Here is a 20080-nt window from a genome sequence, read left to right on the forward strand (position 1 = left end):
AAAAAAAAAAAAGAAAAAAAAGAAAAAAAAGAAAAAAAAATCAGTTGCGAGCAAGGCCCGAGAACAACGACACAAAGGCCAAAGGTTTAGCGAAAGGAAAGAAGAAAGAAAAAAAGCAACAGCATACTCACGACTCACTCACGACTAGTTAATTTACGTCTATTCACGATTATAGTGAATATTATTTGCCCATTGGTCGTGGTCGTGAGTCAATCACGAATGTGAATCACGAATTCTGAGCTTCACTCTGTCAAGCTGGTTTCGGGTAGGCTCGCTGTCATTGAAGATCTGTCCTCTCGACATTCCAGCTTGACCTCATCTACAGCATCCACCATCATCGAGGTGCGCACCACACACATACACGCAAAAGGGCCGAGATGGATCCAGACGGCCTGTTCGACTTTCTCGCTCCTGCAGAGGCTGCACCGAGCCCTGCTGCCTCATCAGGCTCTTCGCCATCCAAGAAGCAGAGGAAACGATCCAAAGCTGCTGCTGCCTCTTCGTCCTCTTCGCAAGATGTCACCAGCTCGCCTTCCGCTTCGCAGAATAACGACGCTGCCACGTCAAATCCACAGAACGCTGATGCTGCTTCCGACGGTGGCGAGGCAGAAGCAGGCCCCTCGAAACGCCAGAAGCGCAATACTACCTCGGATAAGCCAGCTCCCGTCCCTACCGTGGTGACAGACGAGTTCACTGACGAAGCCACCCAAGCCATCCCCATCGAGGATGGCTCTGCTGCTCCCTGCAACTCTGCAGGCGCGAGTGATGCTGACGGGGCTGCTGCGTCGGCCACAGGCGGCGCTTCTGCCTCAACCGCGAACACCAATGCTGCCGAAAAAAATATGCATATCACGCATTCCGTTCGTCATCAGGTCGCTCTCCCTCCCGATTACCCATACGTACCGCTATCACAGCATGTCCCCAACGACCCCCCTGCCAAAGAGTACAAATTCACCCTCGACCCTTTCCAGCGCAACTCAGTTTCTTGTATTGAGCGCAACGAGTCGGTCCTCGTCTCGGCGCATACCTCGGCTGGTAAAACCGTCGTGGCCGAGTACGCCATCGCTCAATGCCTCAAGAACGGTCAACGTGTCGTCTACACTTCTCCCATCAAGGCGCTCTCCAACCAAAAGTTCCGTGAGCTCACCGCCGAGTTTGGCGACGTCGGCCTCATGACCGGTGATGTCACCATCAACCCGTCGGCATCCTGCCTCGTCATGACCACCGAAATTTTGCGTTCCATGCTCTACCGTGGCTCAGAGATCATGCGTGAGGTTGCATGGGTCGTCTTTGACGAGATTCACTACATGCGCGACAAGGAGCGTGGTGTTGTCTGGGAAGAGACCATCATCCTGCTACCACGCAAGGTGCGCTACGTCTTTCTCTCGGCCACCATTCCCAATGCCATGCAATTCGCAGAGTGGATCGCCCATACCCATGCACAGCCGTGTCACGTTGTCTACACCGATTTCCGTCCCACTCCTCTCCAGCACTACCTCTTTCCTCAAGGAGGCGAAGGCATCCACCTTGTCGTCGACGAGCGCGGCACATTCCGCGAGGACAACTTTCAGAAAGCCATGGGTGCGCTCGCCGACTCCAAGGGCGAAGACGTGGCCGACCCCAACGCGGGAGCTGGAAAGCGTCGCGGTCAGGTCAAAAAGGGTGGCAATGCAGGCAAAAAGGGTCCCTCGGACATTTACAAGATTGTCAAAATGATCATGGTCAAAAACTATAACCCCGTCATTGTCTTCGCTTTCTCCAAGCGCGAATGCGAGGCGCTTGCATTGCAGATGAGCAAGCTCGAATTCAATACAGAAGACGAGAAAGAGATGGTCTCGACCGTCTTTTCCAATGCTATCAATGCACTTTCAGAGGAAGATCGAGGCCTCCCCCAGATCGAGCACATTCTTCCGCTCCTTCGTCGCGGCATCGGCATTCACCACGGTGGCTTGTTGCCCATTCTCAAAGAGGTCATCGAGATCCTCTTCCAAGAAGGTCTCATCAAGGTGCTCTTTGCCACCGAAACCTTCTCGATCGGTCTCAACATGCCGGCCAAGACGGTCGTTTTCACCGCCGTCAACAAGTGGGACGGCAAAGAGTTCCGCAACCTCACCTCGGGCGAATTTATCCAGATGTCAGGTCGAGCCGGGCGACGTGGACTCGATGACCGTGGTATCGTCATCATGATGTTCGACGAAAAGTTGGAACCAAGCGCAGCCAAGACCATGGTCAAAGGCGAGGCGGATCGTCTCAATTCGGCCTTCCACCTGGGCTACAACATGATTCTGAACCTCATGCGCGTCGAAGGTATCTCGCCAGAGTATATGCTGGAGCGGTGCTTCTTCCAGTTCCAGAACGCCGCTTCGGTGCCTGCGCTCGAGGCCGAGCAGAAGGCGGCTGAAGAACAGCGCGACCTGATCGAGGTGGAGCGCGAAGAAGAGGTGGCCGAATACTACGACGTCAAGCACCAGCTCGAGACGCTGCGCAAGGATGTGCAGACCGTCATCACCCATCCGTCGTACGTGCTGCCGTTTTTGCAGCCCGGTCGACTGGTGAATGTGTGCCATGACGATCTCGACTTTGGATGGGGTGCGGTCGTGTCGTATGAGAAGCGACTGCCGAATACACCGGGCAAACGCGGGCCTGCTATCGATCCCAACGCGCCGCCGCAGAATCATTACGTGGTCGATGTGCTTCTGCACTGCGCCTCGGGTTCCGGCTCATCGGACAAGAACGCCAAGAACGATGGCACGAGCAACTTTCGCCCTTGCCCTGCAGGCAGCAAAGGCGAGATGGTCGTCGTTCCTGTTCTGTTGTCGACGATCCAGTCGATTTCGGGCATTCGCGTCTTCCTCGCCAAAGATCTGCGTCCGAGTGAACCTCGCGAAACGGTGCGAAAGAACCTCGTCGAAGTGAAACGCCGCTTCCCCAAGGGCGTACCACTTCTGGACCCGATCAAAGACATGAAGATTAAAGACGAGTCGTTTGCGCACCTCGTGGAAAAAATCAAGATTCTCGACGACAAGCTTGGCTCGTCACGGCTGCGCAACGATCCAGATCTGCCACGACTCTATGCGGCTTATTCAAAAAAGCAGGCAGCACAACAAGTCGTTAGCGCGATCGCCAAGAAAATCGCCGCTGCGCATTCCGTCTTGCAGCTGGACGAGTTGAAATGTCGCAAGCGCGTGCTTCGACGACTTGGCTTCACAACGTCAGACGATGTCGTGGAGAAGAAGGGCAGGGTCGCATGCGAGATCTCGACCGGCGACGAACTTTTGTTGACAGAGATGATGTTTAACGGTGTCTTCAATGACCTTACGCCGCCGCAGTGCGCGGCGCTGTTATCGTGTTTTGTGTTTGGCGAAAAGTCGACCACGCAAACGCGGCTCAACGAGACGCTCGCCGCACCGCTGCGCATCATGCAGGAAACCGCACGTCGAATCGCCAAGGTCTCGATCGAATCGAAACTGGCGCTCGTCGAAGAAGAATACGTGTCAAGCTTCAAAGTGGAACTCATGGACCTGGTCATGCAGTGGTGCAACGGTGCAAAGTTTGCCGAGATCTGCAAACTCACCGACGTCTTCGAGGGAAGCATCATCAGATGTATGCGCAGACTCCAAGAGTTGATCAGACAGCTCGTCCAGGCTGCCAAGGCTATTGGCAATGAGGCGCTCGCCGAAAAGTTCGACAAATCTCTCACCATGTTGGAGAGGGAGGGAAGCATCATCTTTAGTCCATCGTTGTATTTGTGATGCATACCCAAAAGGATTATCACGAGTGTATTAAATGGGAACAATCCACAATGCATGCGACAAATCAGGTGCGCGCGATGCTACCATGTGAGAAGAGAGGTCAAGTTGATGGACGAGCAATGTCGACCAACCTGCCATCGACTAGCGGCGAAACAAACGCCAAGTTGGACGTCTCTTCATCTGTATCAATGCGGTTGTTGCGATGCGTGTTGTGCGCTTGATTCGTGGTGGCAGAGGATCGGATGTCGGATTGCAACTGATCCATCTGGTGCTGATCTAGGTGGAACGACGTGGACGCCACAGGGCCATGGTGGAAGTTGTGCGACTCGATGTGTGTGTCGTGGAAGCGTGTATTTGAAGCATGATTGAGGTGTATCGAGTTGGCATTTTGTCGCGCTGTGAAACGTTGCAGAAGGTCGACGAGGTGTTGCTGTTGCGTGAGGTTCATGTGCATGCCGGCGGGGAGCGCGCGCGCAGCGCTCTCGAGACGCGCAAATGTCGAGCGCAACTCGGTGGCTTTCTCGACAATCTCTTTGCTCAACTGTGTCGGTGCACCTCGAGCCGCACGGTCCAAGCTACCAGAAGCAAGCAACGCGAGTGTCGCATCAGCATCAGCCTCATCGTCGACGATACTACCGAGTGCGATATTGGCACTCCCCAAAACATCATCGTCGTCCTGTACCGCAGCCGCCGCACTCGGCGATGACGATGCATCGTACAGTTTTCCGTCCACTTGCGCTGCTCGCATCACCAATCTCAGCAGATCCTTGATCTGTCCCGCCAAACTCGACGTGAGCGTTGCGTCGAATAGCGCATTCTCGATGGTCGCGTCATCAGCAGAATGCATGCGCATACGTTTGGCATCGCGCTTGCCAGTCTCGGTACCGTGCGCATCCACCGATGATGCAGCATCGTCGGAACAAGTGGCTGCGCTGCCCGTGTAAGCAGGCAGAGCCTCGTTGAAGCGTCTGTGCACACGGTCGAACTGCGAGTGGTGCTCGGAACCTCCAACGTGCAAAGCATCGCGAAACCCTCCAGGCGACTGATCGACGACCATACGCCACCCCTTGTCGAGTGTGTCCGACGATGCCATAGCCGACGCACTCTGCTTCACCGGCGTACAAGCCGCATGGCTCGAGTCCGAGTTGGGATGGATCGAACGTTGAAGCAGGTTTAGCGATCGCGCACGCGAGATGGCGATCCGTGTGCGCTTGCTTAGCGTATCCATCTTGTCGTCCTCCTGGCGCACCCGATCTTGGTCGCTGCTCGCTTGCGGATCTTGTCCTGCACCGGACGCATCACCATGGCTGGAAACCGATGCAGCGTTCTCAGCCTGCGCTCGTCGCATCTGCTTCATCCGCCATAGATAACTCGCGCCCAACAAGAATTTGCGCACAATTGCCGACATAAGCTGACCATTCTCGTGATCCACCACAAAAGAGCCCCTCTTCAACGCCTCAAATCCGTCGTATCCTTCCGCAAGATACTCGCGCGTGACGACGCGGTACGTCTTTTCCATCTCGAGAGGTCCTCGACTGACCAACGCTGGTCGATGCACTTCGACATCGTATCCTCCTGAAGGAAGCTTGGTCACGGAAAACCGACGCAGCTTTCCAACATTGGATTCAGCGTCGTCTTGACTGAGCTTGTGATTCTGCATATCGTCTCGATCACCCTGCTGCGGTGGAGGAGTGTCGAGTGGGTTGTCAAGCAATTCGACACTCACCAACCTGTTGCCCGGCGGCTTGCTGGAATCCCACTTGACCATCATTCCCGCCACCTGCGGAAAGCGTCCCTCCTGCTTCGGATACATCGACAATCCGTTCTCCAACGCATCCCAGATATCTTGGCCCTTCAACTCCTTGCATACCACTGCATCTTCAAATGGCAAGATCTCGAGCACGTCCGATAATGCGATCTTGCCAGGTCCATATATCTGATCGCCTCTCAGACTTCCACCGCAGATCAGCGCGCAGTCCACCTCGCGTGTGCTCGCCGGTCGTTTCTCGCTCAGTTCGCCGCGATTGTCGCGTTCGCGCAGCACCTCTTCGTACGAGTTCATAAGCACGTCGGCTACAAAATTGCCGAATGCGGATTCGTCAGTTCGCACCTTCTCAGAGCGCACGTCCCATGGCGTGAGCGTGTAGGCTACGCTTTGCGAGGTGGATTTCGAGATTTTGGCAAGCAGATCATCGAGCATCGCTTTCAGCTGGGGAGACGTAGCGTCCGACGTGGACGTGCGGTAGCGTTGTACGCTGAGCGATCTGATCGTCCGTTTACGCACAGCCGAGTCGTTTCGATCTGTGAGCTCCAGTCGAAGCTCCGAAAGGTCGCGGAAGTCGGTGCCTGACTTGACGACCATGGTCGCCTTGTCGTTTTCCGTTCCCGGTTCCCCGCGCGCAAACTCGTCGCCTTGAAAGCTTGAAGCTCCGTTTCCAACGTAATAGATGTGGTCGTGACCACCCAGTACGAGATCTACACCGTGAGAGTTGGCGTCTGGGTTCGAGACCGCGCCAACCGCATTGGCAAAGTCGATATCGTTAGGCAGACGGCTGTGCGTGATAGCGATGATGAGCTCGCATGCTTCGCCTGTAGGATCACGCAATGTACGACTGAGCTTTTGCGCGGTTTTGACCATATTTCTGTAAACGAAGCCCTGTGGAAAGCTGGGCACCGTAGCAATCCACTCTTTTTCGACAATACCGATACAGCCTACTTTGACACCCTGTACCACCGTCGTCCAGTACCGCAACGTACCCTGGACCTGTGCATCGTCATCCTGAAAATCCTCATCCCAACTGCTGCAATCCCTGTTCTGCTCGTCCGTCTTTCCGGATCGATCGACCACGTTGCTGAACAACCATGGAAAGTTGTTCTGCGCCATCAACGTCTGCAAATGCGGGTAGCCAAAGTCCCAGTCGTGATTGCCCAAACAGGCGCAGTCGAGGTTCATCGCATTGATGACCGGGATCAGATGCGTTCCGCGTGTCACACTGCTTTCCACCGAGGGCGAGTAGAGGTCGCCGCTAAAGAGCACGAGTCCCTTGCGTTCTCGAGAGGTGGAATGTTGTGTCCAGTCGCGCGAACCGGAGGCTGGTGACAAAGTTGGTGGTGGAGGGGCGAGATTCGAAAGATCCGATGGCTCGCCCCATGATTCGCGGATGGATTGAATCTTGGCTGCAAACTGGTCTGCTCCGATGGTACCGCCGGATTTTTTGTCCTTCTGTCGAACGCGATAGACATCGTTGAAGTGGATGATGGGGAGTGTGACAGGCATCGTCTGCACTACTTGAATGCGAGATTAGGGCTCAAGTGTCTGAGTCAGATAGCATCCAGCAGCTTGGTTCAACACATTCGAGCAAGAAGCGCGACAGTATAGTGATGCCCGTGGTTGGTGATGGTGTGTAAGAAAGTTTCAAGACCCGGGTCAAGGTTTGCCGAACTTGCACGTTTGGTTCTTCGCTAAGGTCCGTGCTCGAAAATCGCACACCCGATTCGCGCGCTTTTCGACATTCCATGTGAATCACGATTAACGATTGTGATTCTCGAATTGTGTCTTCGTGCTTGCATCATCGGGGCCTGTCCGCCTGCCTTCATCGCTTCCCTCTGACCAGCATCTGTTCGACAATCACGAATCATTCATCGTCAGCTTCTGCGCCGCTACACAGTCGTCGCCTGTTGCATTTCATCCCAACGCCTCGTGGGGCGCTCGATCTTCAGCTGGCACGTACACGATGTCGAGAGATCCATACCACGATTTCGCATCGGACCTCAAAGCGTCGCTCTCATCAGCGCGCTCCCTCTCCCAATCCTACCAACAACTCGTCACTCGCTCAACAACACATTCGCACGCATCTTCCAGCTCATCCCTGCATACTCCAGGAGAGATACAGTCGGCATACGACCGCTTGTCCGATGCAATCGAAGGGTTACGGCAGGATGTCGAAGATGTCAAGCAGAGCGTGCTCGTCGTGGAACGCAGCGGTCCAGAGAGGTTCGGTGTGACACCGGAAGAGTTGCAGAGTCGGAAAGCATTTGTAGCTGAATGCGAGGCGGAAGTCAAGGTACGTAGCATCGCCCAACAACGCTTCGTACTGCAGTGGCGGGTCGTTCAAAGCCGGGTTTCATGCTGACAGTCTCTGGTGCTTTACACGTTGGTATCGTGATCGTAAACAGGCACTGCTTAAAGTGGTGAAAGGATCACCACCCGGTAGGAGAGATAGAGCAGGGCTCGATGCGGTGCATATAGACGTGGATGACGCAGACGAAGATGCTACGGAAGCGTTTGAACGCGAGCAGCAACAAGTGAGTATTCATCTACACCTGTCGAGCCACACACCTCCTCTGACACTTTTGCATCCTTACTCCAACCTCGGCTTGACGCACAGATGCTCATGTCACGCCAAGATTCGACGCTCGACAAGATCGGAACCACGCTCAGCTCGCTTCGCAATCAAGCTGGCATAATGGGGCACGAGATCAACGAACAGATCGAGATCATTGACGCGTTTGATACCGAGGTGGATCAGAGCCAGGGAAGACTGGGAAACGCTATGAGAAAGATGGACGAAGTGGTGCGCATCAGCGATGAGAGACTGGGCGGCTGGTGTGTTTGGATTTTGATCGTGATCCTGTTTCTGTTGCTGTTGGTGGTGTTTTTGATATGAGCGCTTGCAGAGGCGTCATGACAACACACTATGAAGACATGCTTTATACCCGCTATACTTATTCAAGGAAGAGCAATCCGAATCAATTATGAGTAGCACACAGTTGGTCGACAAGCCAAACGACGTGCGAGGATGAGGAGAAAGAGAAACATAGATCGGGCTCGATCGTGGATATCCAACACGTTTAGGCCTCCACACGAAAAATCACGAATGAGGCGCAGGAGCAGTCTACGCAAACGCAAAGGCAAATGCATCTCAAAGGCCAACTCACACGATATTCGTGATTCGCCCACCCATGTCGTGCATGAACTGCGTGAGTCACGATCTGAGCACCTTGTTACTTGTTCTCGCAACATCATCATTCGTGATTCACGATTGTGACCACCGCATCTTGCGTCTTCTCGTTTGACAACAACTTTGGCTGGCCAGCAATGGCCGCCTCATAGAGTGCACCAGCAGCCTTGATGACCTCGACCTTTCACCTACATTGCTACGCTACTTGTATCACATTCACGATTGACGGGTCCAACATCCGCAAAACCGCGCGTCACCCACACGTACACCCACAGTGCTCCCACAGAACAGGAAGCTGCATGGCCCAACATGGCAGCTTGGAACAGCACGGACGACGGCTCCGCGCCGATCAACTTTCGCGCCGCTCTTGCAGCTTTCGAGAACAACCGCTCCTCCTCCACAGATGCTGCTGCAAGCGACACGTATCACTCGCCCAAACCACGCGCAGCACAAAGAGCAGGGATCCGACAAGTACCTGCAACATCTGCCCGCCCTTGGTCCGACCAGGATCCCGTACCTCGCTCTTGCTCAGCCCCACGCATCCGTGACGATTCGGACGGTCTTACGCTGCCATCCACCATTACAGCCTCCTCGCGCGTACCCGCTCCAATCACTTCTGCGTCAGGCATGCTCAGTGCTCCCTCGCCCTCCTTGTCCACCCTAAGGAAAACGGGAAGCGGTACGAGCCTGAACAAACTTATGAACAAGTCGGTTCCTCGATCTGGTGCAAATGGTTGTACGGCTAGTGCGCTGATGCGATCGAGAAGCAGTTCTGTTGTCGAGAACGAGTGCGACGATTGTACTCTGGCGCCGAAGCCTGATTCGGGCAGATCTAGTCCGTATCTCAATGCTCGTGGAACGCTTTATGGTCTGTTTGGTTCCGAAGACGAGTCACGGCGTACAGAAAGTCCAGCATCGACCTCGCAACATATGCTCGACACGAGTGCGGACGACGATCTGTTTGCTCATGCCGTTATGGAGCGTTCCAGCACGCCTGCTTCGCTCAAGCAAAAGTCAACGACAGCTGATCGCATGGCATCGCTCGTGCCTCCACAGATACCGTCGCGGAATGGAAGCGCATCATCGACCAACTCTACCCATTCATCGACGCCAAGATTGCCACCGCGACGAGCTGGAGGATCAGCGAGCCTCGCATCGAGTCCGACCGTCTCAGAATTCGGTGAATTCTTCGCTACTGCAGCCACGCCAACCCCAAAGACAAAACCGAGATTGACCTACGCTACGTATACACCAGGAGCCAAACGCGGCTCGGGAAATGCTGGGTTGGAAGCCAGTCTGACGCCTCCTGCATTGCCGCCTCGTAGTGCCACGCTGGGACAACATGCTGATCGAGCAACGTTCGGAGAGACGCCCTATCAAACGAGGCAGACGAGTCCGATGAGACGCGCGCCGCCCAGTGTGCCTGCCAAACCATCTGCTTCTGCTGCTGCTGTTGCGGCTGCGGGGAGCAAACCGATGCCCCCTCCACGACCAGCCAAGGCGTGGGATGGAGCAGCTGGAGGATTTCGGTTCGGTGCTGCAGGTTCAGAGTCGACCATGACCGCATCACCACAGCCAGCCATCGGTGGACCTCGCCCGCGTGCCGCTACGGCTTCGCATCAGCGCAGTCTCACTGGGGGTAGCAATAGCGCTGTCAAAGCCATGCGAAACAGTACACACCGAAAGAGCGGCAGCAACGTGTTTACGAGCATAAGCCTGTCCGACGATGCTAGCGGAGAGCTGAAACGTAGTCTCGAATCTGATCTGCATGTGGATCATTCGCACACACTGCCGCCTCCCAGCCGCGGTCGACCTGGTGCTGCCGTCGCCGGTGGGGCGGCGTATCCAACGCTAGCCGTCTCGACACGCAGCTCTTCTGCAAGTGGAGGTATGGCGGCGAGTGGAGTAGTAAGCTCTTTGATCGGTACCGCGGCTTCAGCGCTGCCGTTGTTCAAGTCCGCGGGTGGAGCGACGGGTGGTGCGTCCCGATCGTTAGCTGATGGAGCGCCTTCCAAGCAAGCGGTTCATGCTGGTGGCGCGATGACGAGTAGAAAGTCGAGCGTCGCGTCGGGATTGATGGCGACGGATGCCGAGGCTGCCGAGGCTGCGCTATGGGGTCGAGCGGTGCAATTGGCGGATGCAAGCAGTGTAGTCGGCAACCAACAGCCGACTGGAGCGCTGTTGAAGGAGCCAAAGGACGAGTATGCGAGGAAGAGATACGAGGCCTTGTTCGAGAAGCTCGTGGCTCAACAGATCGACAGGCACGACAAGAAAGACGCGGATAAGAAGCGTACAGAGCAAGGTGTAGGGAGCAGCGTTGTGACGGAGCGTACTCCGAGTGCTGGCGTACAAGCTCTACGTGGCTGGTTCGAGTCGGATGCTTCTGCCACCACCGCTCGGCCACCACAGCCTTCAGCACCAGCATCTGATCGTGCGACTAGATCCGGTACGTCTGCATCCGCGGTGGTATGCGCATCCACGGTGCGCAGAATCTGGACGCGTTCGCGACTTGCGTCGCACTTCCTAGCACAGCTCTGGGATCAAGCGGTGCTGTCTCAGTCGGCTGAACTCAAGGGACTGCAGAGCGAAGCCTTTGTCAAGGCTATGGCGGCAATCGATGCTGCGTTGGAGCGCAAAAAGCTTCAGCATCGTCAACGCAAACAGAGACTCGCCGATCATGCAAGCTTCAATACCGAGCACACAGTGGCAGGTGCTGGCAGAAGGGTTCCGCCGCCTCCACCGCTAGCAGCCGCCGTGGCGCCCTGGACGACAGTGTGAGTCGCTCAACCGGATACGCTGGATCCATGTATGGAAAGCTTTTGTTATGTATACTGAATGACACGGGCAAAATGCAAGAGACAAGCGTGTGCGTCTGTGCGTGTCTGGCGTGGACACGGAAGAAAGTGGCGAGTTGGTGGTACGGGAGGATTCGAGTACAATTACATACCAACAACGCGAGTTGGAGAGCAGAGCGGAAGCGGACACAGCGTGGTGGTTCGGATCTTGCGCGCCAATGCGCGGAGGGTTGTGCTTGCGGTGCACGTGGTATGAAAGGAAACGCTTACGGAGTGTCGGACGCGTTGGATGAGACAGGTGCCAGTGTTCCATGGATCAGGTCTGAGCGCAGCGTGTAGAAGCATGGCTCACCAACAGTCAGTATTTCTAGTCTCGCAATACGCTCCAGCGGTTGTGCACGTACCCTGTATCGACGTCTCCAACGCATCGATGCGGCTGCTCATCTCGTTCACTGTGAGAAGGACAAGTTCGGTGTCAGTGCACCACACTGTGTTGGTACGATACCAATTTGCTTGGCACAACTCACTCCTTGCAGTTACCTGTGCATTCATATCATCAAACCTGCTCTCGAGCTGCGACATCACCGTATCCACCCAATCAATCAGTTGGTGCGGAGATGAGATGTCCGGAGCTTGCAGTTCCTTGGCCCCTGTCGGTGCCGATGTCGGCGTCAAAGTGGGAGCCGTGTTGTCGGCATGCGACGATGCACTGGTGGCCGCGGATGACGACGCGCCAGACGCGCCGCCGAGCGACGATTGTGCGATGGCTGCCGACATGACAACGCTGTTGTGCGTATTGAGCGTGTTGTGCGTGGTGGTGATGGTGTTGGTGTTGATCTCGACCAGAAGCGCGACTCTGTCACATGTGTCACTTTTGAGAAATTACACGAGCGTGGAGGCGTTTATTATTAAATAACTTAACGTTAGTTATCTTGTTCGTGATTAATCTTTAAAAAGAGGAAAAGGAAGATCCTGTGAGTGCATACATAGTGCACAGTGCACAGTGCACAGTGCAACGGTGCGTAGAATGGGTTGGTTTTGTGGTTCCCTTTGTACTATACCAGGCCGCCCTTGGCTCGTCCCCTTTGTTCTCTTTGATCATCATCACCGACATTCACGATTGGGCGTTGGCATTCGCACGGTGTTAAAGTGGATACATAAAGGGACGACGACTGCAGCGCACGCTATCCTTGCAGCAAACCGGAGGAGCAATAAAAGCTCGGCTTTTCGTCTGGAAGCGCACCGTCCGCACCACCACCCATCCCACACACTACGCGCATTGCAACAATGACAGCCACAGCAACTCGGACGATCCTGGACGACTTGTGCTCGTCGTACCTGCCATTCGACGCCGCATCGCCCGTATGGTCAGACGTAACGCCGACACCACAACTCGAATCGTCCTCCCCCATGTGTCCGATCCTGTACGCTCCAGACTACTCGTCCGCCATGTCGCTCTATCGCACACTCACCTCGTCGAATCATGAATCCACGCTCGCCTCTCCGCTTGCGGGGCTCGAGCTCTCAGCGCGTGCTCTCGCTCTAACCACCCACCTGATCAAGCTCAACGCATCACATTTCAGCGTTTGGCAGTATCGAGCACAGATCCTCCTGCATTCGTCGCAATTCGAGGCCCAACGCTCCGATATCCTGCGTGCCGAACTCGCGTGGTTGGACGATCTGGCACATAGTAACATGAAGTCATACCAGGTGTGGCAGCATCGACGATTGGTGGTTGCGGCGCTAGGCGATCCGGATGGCGAACTTAGGTTTGTGCAGGAAAACCTGCAACGCGATGCCAAGAACTACCATACGTGGGGATATCGGCAGTGGATCCTGGCGCATTTTGGCGGTCTCACTTTGGCGAGTTCGAGCAATGTGGCAAGTAAAGGCGCGGGAGAGTTCAAGCAGCTTTGGGATCGAGAGGCACAGTACGTAGACGAATTGCTGCGAGAGGATGTGAGGAATAATTCGGCATGGAACCATCGCTGGTTTGTGCATTTCAGCCGGTACGGTCTGACGGGTAACAGGAGCATGACAAGCATCGACCATCTGGACATCGAGTCTATCGAAAAGACGATCAAGTTCGAAAAGGCATATGTGCGCACATGGCTGTGCAGCGTTCCCAACAACGCGTCGGCGTGGTCGTATCTGCGTGCACTGCATACCGCGTTTCCGCAGGCATTGAGGTCTTCCATGTGCCACAGTCTGGGTTGGGTCAAAACGTTGGTTTCGAGTGAGCAAGAGGCGAAACGCGATGCGAGTGTCGACGCAATGGGTAGGGCCTGCGTGGGCGCTTTGGAGTGGTGGTTTGACTGTCTGGTAGAACAGACAGAACACGCAGACCAGACACAGAACGAGCGCTTGTTGCAACAGGCTGAATTGCTGGTGCAGAGGCTGTGCGTCGCGGATTCAGTTCGAACGAGGTTCTGGGCGTATCGGCTCAAGAGTTTGCGTCGGACTCTGCAGCAACGCTAGCTTTGCACCTGTGCCAAGTCTTCATGATCACGTTGATCTTGATATCGTGCGATTCGTGATTGCCAAGCAGGATGTGATCCAAGTGAAATGCAAACAATTCAAAAGACGTTCAGTTGGGGTGGTCCCTGCTCGCCCCACACCCACTTTCTCAGATCGGTGAAGCAGTTGGTGCTGCCCTCGGGTTGACCAAAGTCTGCGACGAGCACCATGTAGGCCGCACAAGCGGTAGCAAGGATGCCACCCAGCACATTGAGCCGGTTCTGTTGAGCCGACGGTTCGACCGCTTCGTCCCTGGTAACTCGGCGAAAGAACTTTTCGCGTTGGTGCCGAGTGACGGAGCGCGCATTCGGCGCGATGGTCGGCGTGGTTGGAGGACGTGTGTAAAAGGCGGAAAGGATATCGTCGGTGGCTTGCGTCGTCGTGGAAGCAGGCGCATGCGCCAATGGCGACGTTGGATAGAGCTGCGATTGCGGAGCTGTCCACAGAGACGATTCGCGCGCCGACGTCGCACTGGGCGTTTGCGCACACCTCGTCGGATCCTCCACCTGTCAAGAAGCCAACATTGTTGAACGACAAACATGAAAAGTAAGATGTCGTGTCAGAATCGCTCCGATTGTATTTACTGATCGCCACGCGCGCATGCGCTGTAGATATGTATGCTGCAAAGCTAGATTTCTCAAGAGTGCGTGTAGAATACATCAAGCTACGCCTCGCGCTCTGCGGCCTCTCCGAGGCGCCTTGTTTGGATGCTACTAGCGTGCATCGGCTGATCGCATGGTCAGAAGGCTGGTGGCGCAGATTCGGTCACGGCTGGCGCTGGCTGTAGACGCCACTAGATGCTCACAGTACTTTCTTGGTTTGACGCCGCGTCAAGCTCCGGCTTGAGCTTGGCTTCTTCCGCCCACGTCTTGGTGCGAAGACTCAACGCATGCAGACCGCGGTCAAACTCGGACTGCAAGAGCGCATTGACGGCACGATGACGCTTGATCTGTGTCATACCTTGAAACTTGTCCGAAACCACATGCACGTAGAAGTGCGTCTCGCCGTTTCCACCGCCCTGAGCAGCCATGGCAGCGTGGTGAGCATGTTTGCTGGAATCGTTCCGGATGTGCACTTGGACCTGTGGGCCGAATTCGGCTTCGAGTTTGGTGCGCATCGCGCTTTCCATGCTCGTCGGCTTGGATGATGTAGCGTAACCTCGTGTTTGGCCAGACATGGACGAGACGGAAGCGGAAGTGGAAGTGGAAGCGGAAGCGGGGGTTGATGCGGACGTGACCGAGGAAGTGGAAGCGAGGTTGGGTCGAACGATGACCGGAATGCGAGCGCGGATGTTGGATGGCAAGATGTGAGCAACAAGCGCGTATCGACCTGTCTTTTTGATACGACCGAGTTTATCGATCGATTCGCTCCCGTGCTGTGAGCTTGAGCTTTCCGAGACGAGCGAGAATTCGCAAGCCGTGTTGATCTGTGCGAGCGTAAGCCTGTTGAGATGCACCGGTTTACCGCCTTCGCTGTAGTCGGTCTCGAGATCGAAAGCGCCGTGCTCCCTCAAAAAGCTGACAATGTCGGTCGTCGAGATGCTTCCCTGGATACCGAGTGCGGGCTTGGGCAGATGCGGCTCACCGTTTGCTGACGCTGAGGGTTTGAACTTGGTCGTGGTCTGCCTCGAAAAGACGACAGGAGGTGTTGCCTCCAACTTTCTTCGCAGACTGAGCAGCTGGAGTGGGCCCAGTTCCTTGGAAAGAGCGTCCCTCGCTTGCTGAAGATCGAGTGCAGCTTGTGCCGATTCGAGCTGCGATTCGGCGAGCGAGGCGTTGGCCTTTTCGTGCGAGAGCTGGAAAGGGGTCGGTAGAGGTTGGTACACAGCTTTGTGCGTAGGCAGCAGCTCGTTGCGCATACGACCAGGTTGGACGAGAACGACGCTACCAGCGCTACCTATGCCTGGAACTTCTGTCTTGAGTTGAACACGGACGAGCCTCCTTTGTGAAAGTGTACGGGACTGCAGAGCGGCAAAAGCAGATGGAAAACAAATGTCAGAGCAAGCAACGTACCGAGTAGTTGCCCGACAGCCAGACTTACGGTGTTTGCAAACGTGGAGACGGCGGAAACTCTCATCTCGTGATATAGAGGAGAAGGTTTCCTAAGCCAGCGTAAAGTGGTGGAGAAAACGATGAACAAGTTAGCAAGACGATGCGGAAAGGAATTACGAATCGTGACGGGTTGATGATCCGATGCCAATTAGTAGCAAGTAAAAGCAAAATCGTGATTCCAAAGACGAGAGTCACGAGTCCACGGATCGTGAATTACGAATCTCTCATCGCCCTCAACTCAAGACTCCTCTCACGTCTTCCCGCTTCACGCTTTGGTCCTTTTATTTCCACTCACACTCACGATCCACAGACTCGTGCGTGGCTGGTTTTATATTATTCACGATTTTTTCTTTCTTTTTTATCTTTCTTTTCTTTTCTTTTCTTTCAGTGTGCTCGCTCAAGCCTCATGCCTCGTGCTTTGTGCCTGTAGCTCGTGGCTGCACATTGCGTTTCTCAATGTGTTAGACCTTCAGCTCGTATCAATGCCACAAGAGAAAAATTCTTATTTCGGCTGACTAAATCACGAATCGTGAATACGATACACGAAATCTTCGGGCGACCGTTTGGTTCCGACGAAAACCACAAAAGGAACGAATCACGAAACGTGATACGTGAATCGTGGGATGGTGAAATGAATGACAAACGAGCCTGCGGGAAACGATTTCACGAGTCACGATCGGAACCCTATCCGGAAAAAAAAGAGTCACGATTCATGATTCTCTTCTAACTCAGAGGCAGCAGACGGCGACATGACGAAAACGTCAAAATAGTCCCGAAGTATAGCCAGCGACGACGACAATCACGAACCACGAATCGAATCCAGAAACAAAGTTGTTCGCTCGCGATTCACGATTTTACGATTCACGATTTCGCGACTGTACTTGGCGATTTCTTCTCAGACTTGTGACGGAAGCATCGTCGATTGTGGACCTCTCCACATCCTAGCCAGCCAAGCTTACATCTCGTCACTCGTGACTATCTACACCGACGTTGCAGTACAAGGAGCCACGCCCCATCTGCTGCCTTTGAGCCGTTTCGCTTCGTGCTGCGCCTTGTCGAACTCACCGCGCCGCCCTCGTTTAGACGATTCGAACGCACAGACGCAAACGCTTTGGACGGCCCGCTTTCATCAAGACCTCTTGTTCTACACAGCCATTGTGATTGCGATGCCATCCAGCTTGCCCAGGTCCGCGCTGGCAAGCGTGACGCGCTCACGACCACGCTCTTCGGTGACTCTCCGAGTGTTGGCCGCAGCACCACCACCAGCCAGCGTGCGTGCCCAATCGGGCTGGGCTTCGGCGATAGACCAGGCGAAAAACCTTGTACAGGACCAACTCGCTCAATCTCCGTCTTTGTCCTCGTCGACAGCTGCGTTTTTCGGTGCATCAGATAGTGCTTCCGTCTCATCCACCTCGACCGCACCACCGAAACCGAAATCGAAATCGAAACCGACACCGATCATTCAAGACCCACTTTCGCTCGTATCATCCGAACTCTCTTCTCTGCGCTCCAACGTCTCATCTCTGCTCGGCTCTGGTCATCCAAGTCTGGACACGATAGCAAAGTACTACTTCCAGGCTGAGGGGAAACATGTTCGTCCGCTCATCGTGCTACTCATGAGCAAGGCTGTCAACGGTCTCTCGCCTCTGTACCCTGAATTGCTTGCGCAAGCGCAGAATTCAGTGCAGCGCAGCGACACAGGCAAATCGATCGAACGCGATATGGGAATCAACGAACCTCTGTCTCCCAGCAACGTACTCAACGATTTCAATCCACACATGGAGAGCATCGAAGGAGCTCTTCCTACATCGACAGTGGATGGATCGGCAGCAGCAGCGCTTGCTTCTGCAACGGGCACCATTCTGCCCACGCAGCGTAGACTCGCCGAGATCACCGAGATGATCCACGTTGCATCGCTGCTACACGACGACGTGATCGATGCATCGCCGCTGCGACGTGGGGCTCCTTCGGCTCCTTCAGCGTTTGGCAACAAACTGAGCATCTTGGGAGGCGACTTTTTGTTGGGGCGTGCATCGGTTGCGCTCGCGCGTCTTCGCGATGCCGAAGTGGTCGAACTACTCGCCACAGTGATTGCCAATCTGGTAGAGGGTGAAGTGATGCAGCTCAAATCGCAGGCTGCAGCCGCCGAGTCGAGCAATGCAAGTGCTTCTTCAACGCCTACACATGCCGACGTTTGGGGATCAGAGGGTCTTCTAGCTCATACCATGGGTCTGTCCGACTTGCAAGCCAAAAAGGCGATCGACGACGCTCTATCGACGCACAACCAGCCCACTCCAGCTCATTTTTCGCTCTACCTCCAAAAGACGTACCTCAAGACGGCAGCTCTGATCGCCAAGTCTACACGTGCTTCCGTCATTCTCGCTGGCTGCGGAGCGGACGCAGTTCACAAAGCCAAGCTTGCGCCCTCGGTAGCTGAGCACATGCGTGCAGTCAGAGACGCAGCTTACGGCTATGGTCGAAATCTAGGCATCGCCTTTCAACTCGTCGACGACCTGCTCGACTTTCAATCCACTTCAGCTGCGTTTGGCAAACCGTCTGGAGGCGCTGATTTGAGACTCGGCTTGGCAACCGCCCCCGTGCTCTACGCTTGGCAGGAGTTGCCCGGAGAGCGCATTCACGAAATGGTCGCTAGAAGATTCGAAGCGCAAGCTGACGTGGAAAACATGTTGCGGCTCGTGGACAAAAGTCAGGGACTACAGAGGACTGCAGCGCTGGCCAAGGAACATGCTAGAAGGGCGACAAGCCATTTAGATGTACTCCCTGACTCAGACGCCAAGCAGGCGTTGATCAAGCTCAACGAGCAGGTGATCAAGCGCGTCAAGTGAGCATGCATAGACCGTTGCATTGGAAAAGCGACCAGACTCTGAGGTTGGTTTTACCATTGGCTCATGTGTACTGTAGTGCCGTACTGCTGTTTGTCTCCCCCTTGCCTCGTCGTCGTCCTCGTCGTCGTCCTTCTATAGACGGTTCGTCCTTACGATTTTCGTGTTGTCTTGAATCCGTTTTTGCAGTTTGAAGCCTTGGGCGCATGGCTCTGTGAGCCGTGATCAGCCGTCGTATCCTACCGTTCCAATCACGAATGACACCTGTCACCTCTCGTCTGCGCTGCGCTGGCCAACCACTTAGTGTTGACTAAGATCAAAGCACAGTTCGGCCCGCTTCCATTTTGCGTTCTGGATACCCTGTGGATCCTGGATCTCTTTCTGAAAGTTTTGCATCAGCGTTTCCCATTTCTCCACTTCCGGATTGCCTCGATCGCTGGCTGCCTTTTTTTCCAAGCAAAAGTCATCTTGAACGTCCATGATCATAACCAAGCGGTCGGCAAACTGAAAGATTCGCATGTTGAGTACGCCAGATCCAGGATAGCGGATCGAGTCAACGATGGCTTTCGGTACGTTGCCGGGGGCATGGTAGTCGATGTACTGCTTGATCAGCGATGGATCCGATGCAATGTCGAGTAACAGCACTTCTTGACGCACCATGGTGAGAGAGAGAGTCAAGCCAAACGTTGAGAATAGAGACGGCGATGTTTGTGTATGGACCGTCTGCTTGAAGCTCATTCGATGGCATGGATACAGATGGTCGTTCGCCAATGACAATCGTGCGTGTGCGGCTACCAGCTGCTCAGATTACTGAAACCGGTCTCGGTGGAGGCTCAACCATCACGGATGGCAAGCTTGGAAGATGCAAACGAAACCCCACGTCGATTCGTGACTCTGCGGGGACACTCTGTGACTCGTGCCTCTCAGTCACCGTGAGTCGTGAGTGTCTGTGACTTTGACGTGTGCACGGTGACAGGCGAAATTCGAAGAGCTGTTAGACCGAGAACTATATTTGCGCATGTGCGGCTCGCGTCCACATCACGCATCACACATGCTGGTTCCAATCACCAATCACGAATCACGAATCGTGAATCGTGAATCGTGAATGCCGGCTGCAGGGAGCTTGCGGCAAGAGCGCATGCCAGCCGTCGTGGGTGTTTC

The 20080-nt window shown here is 54.8% G+C and overlaps 9 protein-coding genes across 9 annotated transcripts; 5 read left to right on the top strand and 4 right to left on the bottom strand.

The window, feature by feature from the left end:
* Positions 1-377: 377 nt before the first annotated feature.
* Positions 378-3752, top strand: UMAG_11667 (putative ATP-dependent RNA helicase MTR4; the record flags this gene model as incomplete). The annotated part of the gene is made up of 1 exon (XM_011389761.1): positions 378-3752. The coding sequence occupies one exon, from the start codon at positions 378-380 to the stop codon at positions 3750-3752; it is 3375 nt and encodes a 1124-aa protein (XP_011388063.1).
* Positions 3753-3852: 100 nt separating this feature from the next.
* Positions 3853-7029, bottom strand: UMAG_11668 (uncharacterized protein; the record flags this gene model as incomplete). The annotated part of the gene is made up of 1 exon (XM_011389762.1): positions 3853-7029. One exon carries the CDS (start codon positions 7027-7029, stop codon positions 3853-3855), a length of 3177 nt encoding a protein of 1058 aa, XP_011388064.1.
* A 457-nt stretch (positions 7030-7486) lies between these two features.
* UMAG_11669 (uncharacterized protein) lies at positions 7487-8419 on the top strand (the record flags this gene model as incomplete). The annotated part of the gene is made up of 3 exons (XM_011389763.1): positions 7487-7816; positions 7929-8057; positions 8141-8419. 3 exons carry the CDS (start codon positions 7487-7489, stop codon positions 8417-8419), a joined length of 738 nt encoding a protein of 245 aa, XP_011388065.1.
* Positions 8420-9022: 603 nt separating this feature from the next.
* UMAG_11670 (uncharacterized protein) lies at positions 9023-11491 on the top strand (the record flags this gene model as incomplete). Its single annotated transcript, XM_011389764.1, has 1 exon — positions 9023-11491. One exon carries the CDS (start codon positions 9023-9025, stop codon positions 11489-11491), a length of 2469 nt encoding a protein of 822 aa, XP_011388066.1.
* A 283-nt stretch (positions 11492-11774) lies between these two features.
* Positions 11775-12285, bottom strand: UMAG_11671 (uncharacterized protein; the record flags this gene model as incomplete). The annotated part of the gene is made up of 3 exons (XM_011389765.1): positions 11775-11830; positions 11913-11960; positions 12036-12285. The coding sequence occupies 3 exons, from the start codon at positions 12283-12285 to the stop codon at positions 11775-11777; spliced, it is 354 nt and encodes a 117-aa protein (XP_011388067.1).
* A 510-nt stretch (positions 12286-12795) lies between these two features.
* UMAG_11672 (bifunctional protein farnesyltransferase/protein geranylgeranyltransferase) lies at positions 12796-13986 on the top strand (the record flags this gene model as incomplete). The annotated part of the gene is made up of 1 exon (XM_011389766.1): positions 12796-13986. One exon carries the CDS (start codon positions 12796-12798, stop codon positions 13984-13986), a length of 1191 nt encoding a protein of 396 aa, XP_011388068.1.
* Positions 13987-14084: 98 nt separating this feature from the next.
* On the bottom strand, positions 14085-16101 carry UMAG_11673 (uncharacterized protein; the record flags this gene model as incomplete). The annotated part of the gene is made up of 3 exons (XM_011389767.1): positions 14085-14531; positions 14831-15985; positions 16066-16101. 3 exons carry the CDS (start codon positions 16099-16101, stop codon positions 14085-14087), a joined length of 1638 nt encoding a protein of 545 aa, XP_011388069.1.
* A 1141-nt stretch (positions 16102-17242) lies between these two features.
* On the top strand, positions 17243-18922 carry UMAG_11674 (trans-hexaprenyltranstransferase; the record flags this gene model as incomplete). Its single annotated transcript, XM_011389768.1, has 1 exon — positions 17243-18922. The coding sequence occupies one exon, from the start codon at positions 17243-17245 to the stop codon at positions 18920-18922; it is 1680 nt and encodes a 559-aa protein (XP_011388070.1).
* Positions 18923-19219: 297 nt separating this feature from the next.
* Positions 19220-19579, bottom strand: UMAG_11675 (uncharacterized protein; the record flags this gene model as incomplete). The annotated part of the gene is made up of 1 exon (XM_011389769.1): positions 19220-19579. One exon carries the CDS (start codon positions 19577-19579, stop codon positions 19220-19222), a length of 360 nt encoding a protein of 119 aa, XP_011388071.1.
* Between the last annotated feature and the right edge of the window lie 501 nt (positions 19580-20080).

This window comes from Mycosarcoma maydis, chromosome 3 (assembly GCF_000328475.2).
Source record: "Mycosarcoma maydis chromosome 3, whole genome shotgun sequence".
Lineage (NCBI taxonomy): Eukaryota > Fungi > Basidiomycota > Ustilaginomycetes > Ustilaginales > Mycosarcoma > Mycosarcoma maydis.